The following is a 13,113-nucleotide window of genomic DNA, read 5'->3' on the forward strand; positions in this document are numbered from 1 at the left end:
GTCAACTCTTTTGATCTGTGTTTGATGGTCAGGGTTCATAGATTGTCATGTATGTGATCGATTCACTTGTTTTTCTGAGCCTTTGTTGCAAGAGGGATCCAAGGTAGCTTCTACCTAGTCAGCCATCTTGGCCCTGCCCCCAGGTCAACATATTTTTTAAAAATTAGAATCACAAAGAAAAAATACCTACCTCTCACCTTAGGTTTCTCTGTGTAGTAGAGCTAAATCACTTTTCTTAAAAATTATGATCTAGTTACAGGTTAAGACTACTGAGAAGAAACATTTTCAGAGGAAACAACTGTTTACAGTCATGCATCCACGATACGTCCTATGAAATAGGACATTATGTGATTCGAAGGTTGTGCAAACACCACACAGTCCCTGGATTATGAACATCCAACTTAGGTACAACCAGTAGTTATAAACCAACACCCATAAAGCCTATTAAATTAAAAATTCAAGGTACCTACTATGGTTTGTAATAACAAACAAGTGCCACTTCATGATATGCATTAAAACATTATTATTATTATTGTTGTATTATTATATTAAAGATGTTTTAGTGTATCTGGAAGTGTTTCTTTAAATCTTTTTATGGATAGAAAGGTACACTATATGCTACGTATAACCTTATGGGACCACAAACATATATTCAGTCGGATGTTGACCAAACAGCTATTGTGTGGTGCATGACTGTATATACTTTTTTTTTCTCCTCCAAGGAAAATGATTAGTTTTGTTTCCCAAAATCAGTGTTTCTTTTCATTTCTTTCTTTGTCTCGGAATGCTTTTGCACTCTTCAAACTTTGAGATGTAAAAGAGCTTGTGAGTGCATTGGCAGGAGGGGTAACTGTCAACATCAGCCATAACAGAAATTAAAATGGAGGAACATTTAATTAAAACGCTTGTTTATTAAATCATTTGGAGATGGCAACAATGAATACATTGTCCGTTGATAACCTCTTCTTGATAATATTGTGAAATTAGTTCTGACCTTGCAGACCCTCTGAGGTCAGACTTAAAATAAAGTGTCTGTTTATTCCAGAATATAAGAATATACTAAAGGACAAAACTTGGAAAGGTTTTTTATTTGTCTTGGTTTAAAATTCTTGAGTCTGAAAGCTATGAAATATGTTAAAAACTTAATAAAGTTTGTTCAATTTTGAGTGTCTTCTTTTCTTGCTTTACTATTTATTGCCTTCACCTATAATATGAAAAAATATTTTTTTCTTCTGTGTAATCTGCTTAGGAGGCAAAGATTTTCTCTGAGTATATGTTAACTTTCATGCCCTTAACTAAGAAACCAAGCCACATGCCTTTGCAAAAGCTAAGTTTTTTTTTAACCTCAACTTAAGTAACTATTGTTTCTCATTGACCTATGATAAACTCCTCATAACTCTGAAACTTCATGAAAAGCCACAAAATGATTTTTTTTCTTGCTTTGCAAGGAAAAAGTGCTAGAAAAAAAATAATAATAAGGCTTATTTAATGTGTTATGAGTTGCATGAAACATGTGGCCAAATCGGGAAGAACTGACTGTAATTTTCTTTGCTTTAAACTTTTATGTGTCAGTGTCTTCTCTTATTTTGCCTAATATGAGACAAGACCATAATATTACTACTCATAATTTTGTTATCTTTTTAGTTGTTAATTCAGTTGCAACTTTGTAAATTGAAATCTAGCAGCATTGAATTCAAGGGGTTTTGAATGAGGGTTTACTTTACTTATCTCTAAGAGTTTCGTTAATATTCAGATGCTTAGAAACTTGGTAATCCTGGTATATTCTTGGTATATCCTAACTATGTGGTTTATATTCATATTACATTATTTCTTGGGATTATTACACGTTATATCTAAATTTTTTTTTTCCCACTAAGGTCTATGTTCATCCATTTTCAAAAACTTAGAAATTAAGGATAATCACTATGTTTAGAGATATTTTGTCAGAAGTTTTATTTTGGGTTGACTTTTATTTTGCTTTGTATTACTTTATAACGAATTCTTATCAGGTCTTTCATTTGTATGAATTATCATCAGTAATAAATTAACCATGGCTATTTTTAAGTTTCACCATCTACAGATAGTTCTTGATGATGTCTTGAAGGTCCCTGCAATAAACCACAGACCAGAGTTTTTCCTTACAGAAAGGGACTAATAAAAAGACTACACCAGGTGTTTGGACATGGATTTCTAAATGGCACTGCTTATACCACTGCACTGAATCAAGATTTCTGGAATGATTATGGAGAAGTTGATGAGTTCATGAGCGCTGATCCAGGATAAATGGAACAGAAATTAATTACAGGACTGAGTGAACAAAAGGGTTATTATGGGTTTTATGTGGGGAGATATTACTTGATGTTTTAATGTTCTGTTTTCTGGGTAGAAGAAACCTTTTCCTCTTTTCTCCTATGCTATGTATAATTTATAATAATTTAACAGGCTATGTTTATGCAAACAAAAATGGAACATTTATTATTTCTCCCTAAACTCTCCAGAATTGGAAAGCTCTTGATGAGTGATCTTATTTTTTATGGCAATATAATTATTTGCACAAGTTCAAAAAGAATCTGTCCTCCTTGTTAACAGGGCATATTTGAAAATCTCAATTATATAGCCAAGCTTTCATTAGAACATCCTATTTGAGAATGGCGCTCAGAGAATCAGGTATGATAAGAACTCCCATCAAGGCAATTTATATAATAAATCACCATTCTTGCTACACCTATGCAAATAATAATGAACAGCCATATTTTAAATCAAGAAAAACTTCGCTTTCAGAGTGTCTTTTGGTTGGGAGGAGGGTGACCATAGAGAGAAATTTTGTTTCAATAGAAAGTTATGACAATTCCTCATGGACTATCAAATTTTGGTTTTTGTTTATCGTCTTTGAGAAACCACAGACAACTAATGAGTTTATTTTCTACTTGTAGATTAGAATTGTTCTTTATGTATCTATACATAATCAATTACCCAAAAAGAGAATATGGAAATACGAAGGAGATTAAGACTTAAGGCCATCAAATAATTCTCTAAACTACTATTAAATCAGAGTCCATTGACAAAGAGCATAAACTTACTGTTCTATAACAGCCATAATACCCTTAGTTACTGAAATTGATTTAAACTGTGTAAAAATATATATGTATTGTAAAGTTATGAATGATATTAGACAAAGTAGCTCTGTTAATGTTATAAACAATGCTATGCTCTCTCCTTATGAAATAGTACAAAGATAATCACATTATAAAAGATTAGCTCTTGATTATTTACCTGTTTCCCAAGAAAGAGTTAGTACTTTAGTAAAAGCAGATTGTTGTGCAGTATATATTAATGACACCTAAGTGAAAGTCTGTTGCAAGATAGTTTTAGCTGAAGTTCATGATTAGAGATGCAATGCATGCTGCAGATACTTCTCTTTCATCTTCTTGTGATTTGTGGTCATGGTTAAGAAATTTGGCTTCATGACCTTTCAGATCATTGGCTTATACATTCTCTTCATTCTCAACTTTTATGTTATTATCAAGCTACTAAGTACTTGGCATCTGAGGTCTTAAAAGCTTGCTAGTGGCAATCTAAAGTACAACAAGTGGTCTCTTTCCAACTAGAGGAACAATGAAGATAAGAATCCAAAGAACCAGCAAGAATAATATATGCTTCACAAAAAGATACCCCACAGAACAGTACCTACAAGACCAGAAGAAACTAGATTGGTGCCTGACCAATGCTTAGTGATCAAAGATTCTAAGCAAATCATAATGAGAAGGGGTGAGATGTTCAAGAAAGAAATAGATAGATATCTTCCTTTGATTTTGGGGTTTTCTTACCCACAAAACCAAAGAAATCCCTGACCCAAATTACTCCACCATCCATTTTTCTTTCACTCAAAATCGCAAATCTTTTCTTTTCAGTTTGAAGCCAGGCTTCCTAAATTTGAATCTCAAAAGATATGGCTGGGTGGAGGGGCAGAGACTATCTTGCGATTGATTTCAGTAAGAAGGAGAGGGCAGGCTTCAATCAATTGTGTTAAGATTAGCCAACGGTTCATCTGTATTTCTCTCTCCTCTTCTCTTTATGGAAACCCTGGTGGTGTAGTGGTTAAGAGCTATGGCTGCTAACCAAAATATCAGGAGTTTGAATCCACCAGATGCTCCTTGGAAACCGTATTGGCTTGTTCTACTCTGTCCTATAGAGTTGCTATGAGTCAATATCAGCTCCATGGCAAAGGGTTTGTTTTTTCTTCTCTTTATTAAAAAAAAAAAAAAAAAAAAAATCCCATCTTTCCTAGTTTCTTCAAGCCATTTGCTTTTTCTGGGATCAAAACTGGGATGCAAGCTCATTGCTCTCGAGTTGGTTTTGTGGGTAAGAAAACCCCAAAATCAAAGCAAGATATCTGCTATCTATTTCTTTAACATCTCACCCCTTCTCATCATGATTTGCTTAGAATCTTTGATTACTAAGCATTGGTCAGGCACCAATCTAGTTTCTTCTGGTCTTGTAGGTACTGTTTTGTGGGGTACCTTTTTGTGAAACATATATTATTCTTGTTGGTTCTTTAGCTTCTAATCTTCATTGTTCCTCTAGTTGGAAAGAGATCACTCGTTGTATTTTAGATGGCTGCTTGCAAGCATCCCTATATGCATGTGGAGGAAACCCCGGTGGTGCACTTGTGAAGAGCTATGGCTGCTAACCAAAAGGTCGGCAGTTCAAATCCAACAGACACTCCTTGGAAACTCTATGGGACAGTTCTACTCTGTCCTATAGGGTTGCTATGAGTTGGAATCTACTCGACGGCAACAGGTTTTTTTATATGCATGTAGAATAATTGCTCAGAATAAACCTTATGTTCAAATTTCAGTGAGTTTTATTTTTTAACAATGCTATTTTTAAAAATTTATTAGAACATATTATTTTTCAAAACACATGGACAATGAAGCTTAAACACTTGAAATATACAGAAAGTGCATCACATAAGCTTTCTTGGTCCAGGTTTAAACATTTTGAAAAACGTTATGTTCTAATATGCATATTTCATTATATAACTTAAATGCGGTTTTCCTAAGTCAATCTACATACATAATGTGAAAAGTTCTCTTTGTAGATCTATTATATTTATAGCATGAGAAATAAAATGTAATAGGTCCTTTTCTCTTCCTGGTTCTGTGCATCTTAAAATCAACTTTGGGTTCTCAATTATTATCATTTAACTGAAAAATAAAACAAGAAATCCAATAGGGATGTCAATCTAAATTTCTTAAGATATAAATGCAATAGTTATAAAAGAGAACTGACTTTTGATGGCTGGGAGGTCAGGAAGATCCCAATCAGGCTGCAGGCATCAGACTTCATTGCTGTCCCCAACCCTCCTTTGACATACTCAGAGAACCCTTCAATAAAATGGTTTTCCTCCACATCCTCAAAAAGGGAATTGTGTGGTAATTGATACATGACTTTTAGGAAAAGAGTTTTTTGGATTGATCGGATAATAAGATCTTCAATGCACATGTAAGTGACTTTTCCTGAAGGATAAACATAAGGCAATAAAGGTCTGTGTGATAAAGAATAAAGTATTGTAAATTCGTATTACCAGGGCTTGGTTCTCTTTCTCCCTGCAAAATCTGGAAGCAATCATATGGAGATCGCCTATTTCAATGTAATGGCCAAAGACTGCTAGTCATTCTCCAGAATTCAGGAGCATTAAGGGAAGACCCATAAATGTGCTCCCCTCTTAGTGATGCACATGAAGATACTAACTTATGGCACTTTCATCTCTAAATTTATATTTCTATAAATAAATATCTAGAAAGAGCATTAAAATTATTTTTACTTTCAATAAAATGAGGTGAGGATGGGAATTCCCAATTTAGTATACCATACAGAGGTTGGCATACTATAAATGTGATACATTAAAAGGAAGTTGATATATATTATTTGGTGTTAAGTCAAATTTATTTCAATTTCTGGAGAGAAAATTTGCAAGAATACATACATAAAACTACATTAAATTTAACATTAAAACATATCCAATAAAATAAAAATATTCATAAAATTCTTTACCTTGATGCTTTACAGTTTCAGGTGTAGATACAGAAATTCCATCAATTTTAGAACAATGACATTTCATAGACATGTAAATTCTATGATAAGACACAATTTTAAACATTTTGCAGACCCCTACTATTACAGTAGATAATTAGAAATAATATGGGATAAAGGTATCATTCTTAGCAATCCTGGGCCTGCACTGCAGCCTGCCCCCCGCCCCACTGCATGCCCCGAGAAACACTTAAATAGGTTGTCGCTTACAGATATAACGATTTATTGCCTTACAGTTGCCATTAGAAATTTCCCCACTTAGACCATACAAAGTGCACTCCTCTGGATTTAAAATTTCAGAGAACAACGATCTGTAATAAGAAAAAAAGTCCACATGTAAGAAAAGGAAATGAGAGTATTTAGGGATAGCATTTTTTATTAACACATTTTTTAAAGTATTTGATAATTTTTATTAGCATATTGAAGCATTCATTTATTTTTTTCATACAATAATCACAATTTTCATAATTTCAGAGTACAATATTACAGAAAACTTGAGTTATTTCCTCAATAATCAATAGTATTGAGGCCACAAATTTTTTGTTTGTTTTTTGTTTTTGCTGTTATCATTAATGGTCTTAATATACGATATGTTTTTATTCTATTTTGTTTAAAGATGTACTGGGTGATCTAGTCTATGAAGACAAATCAAAACATATAATTTGTCATTGAATGATGTTACAAATTCCATGTTTATAATGAAAATAATATTCAAAGATTACATAGATACAGAAGATGATCCCAGAATATTTGAAACATGGGAGGGTGCTAGAATATTGGGCTCCCACAGAATAAAGGAAAAATGGAAATCACACTTTTGCAAACTACCTCTGTGTATCTGAGCATGTTTGCATACATGTACATATTTATGCATCTTTGCAAATGCCAAAAAAAAAAAAATCATAATCAAAAGTTATTTTATGGGCATAAGGATAGCAACTTTCAAGTGACTTGGACATGAATTTGGATGTTTTGGGTTGGGCTAAAATTGTATTCTGTTGTACCTAATCTCTTTTCTGTAATCTCATGCCCTAGACATATTACCTTAGTGCAGTGTTCCTGGTCTATCTAAGGATAAAATTATAAAAAGTAGAAAAGGCACCAGGCTGCCAGAAACTTACAGATCCTGGGAGAGAGAAGAACCATCCTCCCACAGCCAGGTGCCACGTGTTTCATTATAAGAGAGTCCAATCCAGTAAAAATATCTACTAGATTTCAAAAAATCCTGCTTGGAAACAGAGACAGACATATTAACCTAATATTAATCTACTCAGGGATTAATGTACATTAGACTCGGCCTATCAATCATGCAAATCAAAATCCTCTTTAACTTCTAATTTAGAAGGTACAATCACAGGGCTCCTCTTTCTCGTTTATCAACCCATTCATTTACGAGATAAAAATACCACAAAATCTCACTTCACTACGGAGTAAAAAGGTCATAAAGGGAATACTTTCTTCACAGGGGATGACCAGTTAAATTTGATGGCAAATCAACAGTATCCTGAAGGATATATCTCATGGATATAATTTACTAAGCTTATACTAAGCACAAGTTCTGCATACAGCTAGAGAAATTTTCACTTTTTCTTATGAAGTGGATTTTTTTAATGATAATATCCTCTATAGTGGTTCCACATTATATCCCAAAGACATGGCAAAAGGTGCATAATTATAAAAGAAATTAGAAATTCAATTAAAAGAACTAAAAATTACACTCATTTAGTTGGTTCCTTGAATGAGTAAAAGTAGTGATCTAGCATTTCTTCTTTGTATTCTCACTGTAAAGTTTCTTGTACTTTATTTGACATCTTGATTTTTATCCCTAAAAAGTAAAACTTTGAGGAATCTTATGTGGGTTTTATCATGCTTCATTCAAGGTACAGGACATTAATAGGTCATTTGCTCAAATTTAACCACCTGTTTACTCTCTGATTAAAAACTTGAGTGAAAGTATTTAGCTTATTTTGTTGCTGTGTTTTTCTAGGCCAAACAAAACGTGGAAAAGCAAAATAAAGTACATGCCAATTCATCTCTGCTTTTTAGATGAAGTAGACTGGAATTCTGAGAAGTGCAAGAATTCCTACTTTCTGCCCAAGTGTTTTTTCCATTAGAAATGAAATAACAGTTGCATCGGTACCCAATCCACTTTTCTGGACAAGAGCAGCAGTCAGAGTCTAAGGGAAAAAATAAAATATGGTTGATGGCACTGACATTTCAAAATTTCAATGCTATTTACTCATTCAAAAATCATTTCTTATTCATATTTTCTACATATATTCTCTGAGAATCTACTATAAATGTACACATGCACAGGGTGTTATGTTCAGAGAAAATTAATGTGACCAAGTTAGATATGACTTTTATTCTCACGGAGATTATATTGTAAAGATAGTCAGAATTATGTAATTTCCAATCACTTATTAATTTCATTGACTAATAATTTTGGAAGGTACACAAGAAATTCAGTATATTAAAACAGCATGTAGCAGAGCATGAAATGGGTAAAGTTAGAAGAATTTTTTTTAAACGATTGACACAATGCTGAACTAAGCCCTGTAAGCAGCAATTAAATAATGCAAAATAGAACAAAAAAACAAACCAAGCCCACTGCCATCGAGTCGATCCCAACTCATAGCAACCTTACAGCACAGAGTTGATTTTATAACCCATAGGGTTTCCAAGCCTGTAATCTTTATAGAAGCAGACTGCCACATCTTTCTCCCACAGAGCTTCTGGTGGGTTCAAACTGCAGATCTTTCGGTTAGCAGCCTAGTACCTAACCACTGTACCACCAGGGTGCCTTAAATAAATGAAAGAGATTTAAATGGAGAAAGCATTTTAGCATATATCCTAAGTCAAGAAAAAAAAATACAATTCATTGGTAGAGTTCTGATTTTTTTTTTTTAAATCAAAATAAATAAAGCAATTAACTTGTCTTTACAGGTTGTAAGAGACAGTGTCTTTGGAGTTTCTGATCCTCAGTGATAAAAGTCATGGCACATGGTAGTCATTCAATGAATGGCTCTGAAGTTGTTGGGATAAAATATGAACGAAGTTCTACAACAGAAGGTGAGCAGCATATAAGAAACAACATTCAAAAACTTCTGACTCTCCTGATAAGCAGGATTTATTTAGAATTGCAGAAATGTGAGCACTAAATTCTGAGTCTGAGCCTCCAGCAGAAGCAAATGGGAAGAAATAGGAAAGTATAGGTTATGAGAAAACACAGGCAGATAATCAGGATTAGCTGTAATATTTACTGCTGTTTATTTCTAATTTATTGCTTAATGATGAGTTCTCACATAGGAAAAAAACAGCTGTCATTTCAAAATAATATTTTCTTTATTCCTTTAACATATAAGTGATGTACACTCAATGTAACTTAATCATTTTTACATTAGAGAACAATGGAATGAGAGTCTCTTACAATTAGGGAAATGAACGTATATAACTATGTGTAATATTCCATCAAGCTGCGTGTGTGAAAAACAACGGTCCATTGTTATCTTCTAACAACAATAAGACTTCCAAAGTATGGTGCCTACCTTCCTGGAGTTCAGTGATGGGTCCTGGAGAGAACGCTATAGGTAGTGATTAGAAATTCACATAATTAGGTACAGACTTAAGTATATCTGTGAGATAATAAAATATTACACATCAGTAAAATGAAACCTGTATTACTAAAAGATTTTATCACCATTTTGATCTTTATAAAGCCTTGTGTAGTGAAACTTAGAATTTTTCAACAAAATTCCCAAAGTAGCTGCCAACAAAAGACACACTACTCCTAAGGTCCCGGAAATCAGCCTCCATGGAGTGGTCTGAAAAACTGTAAAAAAGAGAGATAAGGTAAAGACTTAAAGACAAACACAAGGAATGGATTTCTTAGAAACAAGCCAATTAGATTCTAAATTTTTTTTTATTTGATTTGATAACGAAGTCATTTTGCTAATGAAACTGAAAAATGAAAACATTCCATTCAGAACTTTAACCAATACCAACATCTTTATGCAGTGTACTCTATTATTTAGTGAGATTGTTCATCCATTTACTGCCCTATCAGCTCTGTCTCTAGAAGACAGTGAGTAAATTTACCATCTATTTTTTAAACTGGCAAAGAGCATAGACATCTGGAATAAGAACAGAGCAAGAGGCTCCAACTTATGGTTTATGAGCTTCCAGGAGAGACATTTACTTTTATTCTCTCAAAAAAAAATCACAAGGTAGAGAGTATGATCACTATTAGGTAGATGAGAAAATTGAGGGTCCTAGAATCATCTTCTATTCTCTTGGGATCAAAGCAAGTAAATAACCAAATCAGAAATCAAATTAAAGTGTGTCTAGACCTAAAGTCTTTCATTTAACACTTTCTAGCACTGTCACTGACAATAACACTCTCTGGAGTGTGCCCTTCTGCTAATCTTAATGCAGGCTCTGCTCTGAGAAATGTCTTCCTGCTCATAGCTCTGTGGAGGTATAATCGGCAAGAGATGAGACAGGAGCACTCTGGACCTGGTTTGGAAAGTTCCACGACTCATGCTAATACCTTGAGGAACTGGGTTCATTTCTCAGTACATTGAATTATGATATATGAACAACCTTTATTATAAGAACAGTACATTTGCTCATACCCAAAATTATTTGCTTACAGACTTTTGCCCTAGAACGAATTAGCCTTGGGTGATTCTGCGTTAACATTAGCACACTGCCAACAAGTTTTCATTAACAGCAGCATAATATGTCAGCTTCTTAATCTGAGGGATCTTTGCATGTTACAATACAAATGGCACGTTTTTAATATTAAAAACATATGTTTTATATTAAAAAATATAACACTTTTTAACATTGCATCAGTAATATTTAGCATCCTTTTGGAAACCCTAATGGCATAGTGGTTAAGAAGTACGGCTGCTAACAAAAAATAGGCGGTTCAAATCCACCAGGCACTCCTTGGAAACCCTATGGGGCAGTTCTGCTCTGTCCTGTAGGGTAGCTGTTAGTCGGAATTGACTCGAAGGCAAGGTTTTTGTTTTGTTTTGTTTTTAATCTATAATAGAATTATGTTGATCACAATTTAACCTGATAAATTCGGTTCTCATTCGGAGTATAGAAGTAGCTCTGTCAGAAGCCACTCTTTAAACCTGTTGGAAAAGCACCACAAAATGATTGCTAAGTACCAGAATGAAGAATCAGGAAACTAAAATTAATGTGGAAAGTGCTGACACATGGCAAACCTAATAATCTACTAAACTCAAAACTCACTGCCGTCGAGTCAATTCCAACTCATAATAAAAAATATCCACTATTAATTGTACCTATTTCTCATAAAGCAGTGCCCTGATATCGGTCATACCCATCAGATAACCTTTTTGGCTATTTGTAGTTCTTAAATTCCTAATTAGTGACACACATACCTGACATGACAAAGGATGCTTCCAGGTGGATGCAGGGAAGGCCCCAGGAGTGCTTGTTGGAGAAGAGCAGTGCTGGATCACAGAGCTGGGCTGTAAGCCAAGGAATCTAAAAATTGTATATGGTAAAAATGTAAAATCAAAGAGAAAGAGAAATTGTGTATTTGAATGATGCTCTTGAATCACCTGTTGTTGAGCCACATATGTATAGCATGAGCAAGAAGCAGTAAAACTACCAGCTTCTAAAATGTTCCGGATATCACAATACAGGAAATCCTCACTGTCCTTTTGTAATACAAACCTTATGATTAGCATAATAGAAGGTGAGAGGGAGTTTTTTAAATCTTTGAAAATCAAAATCATCTAGAAAAAATATGCTTAAGCCATATAAAAGCATGGACAAAAGAAGGTAAATTCACTTCGTGTGATAAAATTCTGAAAATAATTTTTTTTCTTTTAATAAAAATAAACAACTACTGGGTGTTCACATATTGCAAAACAGTGTAGAGCACTTTATATATATTAGCTCACTTATTCCTCAAACTGTCAAAATAAAGAAGGTATTGTAAATATTCTTATTTACCAATGAGGAAACTGAGGTCCTGTGGGGTAAGTAACTTGCCCAGGGTCATTTAAAATTGGAACACAGGCAGTTTGACACCACAGCACACATTCTTAGAGGTAGCATGCCCACCTAATCAAGCCCACTTTCTCTGTGCCTATATTTTCTATAGATTTCCATTTCTTTTCTCTTGCACAGAGTGGTTTATCTAACCATCTCTCATTTTTGTGTTCCCTACCTCTGCCCCATCAAACCAGCCAGGGGAGGTAAAAGCCCATTACTGTTATTTGTACACACACATACACACCTTACCACTTGGTCTGACTGAGCCCATACTTCAATATCTCACTCACATTAACCTTGAACCCTTCTTTCAACACCTCACTTTCCAATGTTCTATTCCTTAAGGTCCTTTGAACATGGCTGCAGGTGTTCTAATAAATTCTATTTTAACTAAGATTTTAATTCTTATAATTATTTACAGTGTTGACTCATTCAGATAATATACTGATATTTCAGCTTACACTTTTTTTTTAATTATCATCAACAAAAGGCAGTAGTGAGCATTTCAAATGTGGGATAGATAGGTGGACTGGGAGTCTTGAGAGCACGGATCTTGATCTATGATGTAGTATCAGGAAATACAATCTACAATTCATCCCCATACAAAATTAACTCTATAATAAATTGTGTGTTGTTGTACTTTAAGTATTTGAATATTCCTATAAATATACCTTCCTGTAAAATGGAGTTTTTCAGCCAGAAAGTCAAGGCTTGTGGTTTGATTTCTCAGTTTCCATGAAGCCAAAAGTTTTTCATCTTTTTAATTTATCTCCATTGTGTATATAGAGTTGCTTTCACCCACCCATCAAAATTGCTAAAATCTAGATCCTTACTGGAGAATGTGTACATGAAAATTCCTTTATCCAGCTCTTTTCAAATCCAAGTTAAGAGACACTATGTTTATAAGTGATCCTTTGACAGATTTGAATTCTGTCCTTTGTAGGTTGTAGTGTTGAACAATGCTGAACCAGCAGAAAG

At 33.9% G+C, this 13,113-nt stretch overlaps 1 protein-coding gene and 1 pseudogene across 1 annotated transcript; both read right to left on the reverse strand.

Moving 5' to 3' along the window:
• Positions 1-11,630, reverse strand: part of LOC135231243 (natural killer cells antigen CD94-like) — a 50,979-nt pseudogene extending 39,349 nt beyond the window's left edge.
• LOC100661824 (natural killer cells antigen CD94-like) lies at positions 4,902-11,840 on the reverse strand. The gene is made up of 7 exons (XM_023549124.2): positions 11,697-11,840; positions 11,514-11,619; positions 9,797-9,928; positions 9,645-9,680; positions 8,122-8,273; positions 7,218-7,321; positions 4,902-6,407 (listed from the first exon to the last, which is right to left on the reverse strand). The coding sequence occupies exons 1-7, from the start codon at positions 11,823-11,825 to the stop codon at positions 6,287-6,289; spliced, it is 780 nt and encodes a 259-aa protein (XP_023404892.2). The 5' UTR covers positions 11,826-11,840; the 3' UTR covers positions 4,902-6,286.
• Positions 11,841-13,113: the final 1,273 nt, after the last annotated feature.

Source organism: Loxodonta africana, chromosome 4 (assembly GCF_030014295.1).
Source record: "Loxodonta africana isolate mLoxAfr1 chromosome 4, mLoxAfr1.hap2, whole genome shotgun sequence".
Lineage (NCBI taxonomy): Eukaryota > Metazoa > Chordata > Mammalia > Proboscidea > Elephantidae > Loxodonta > Loxodonta africana.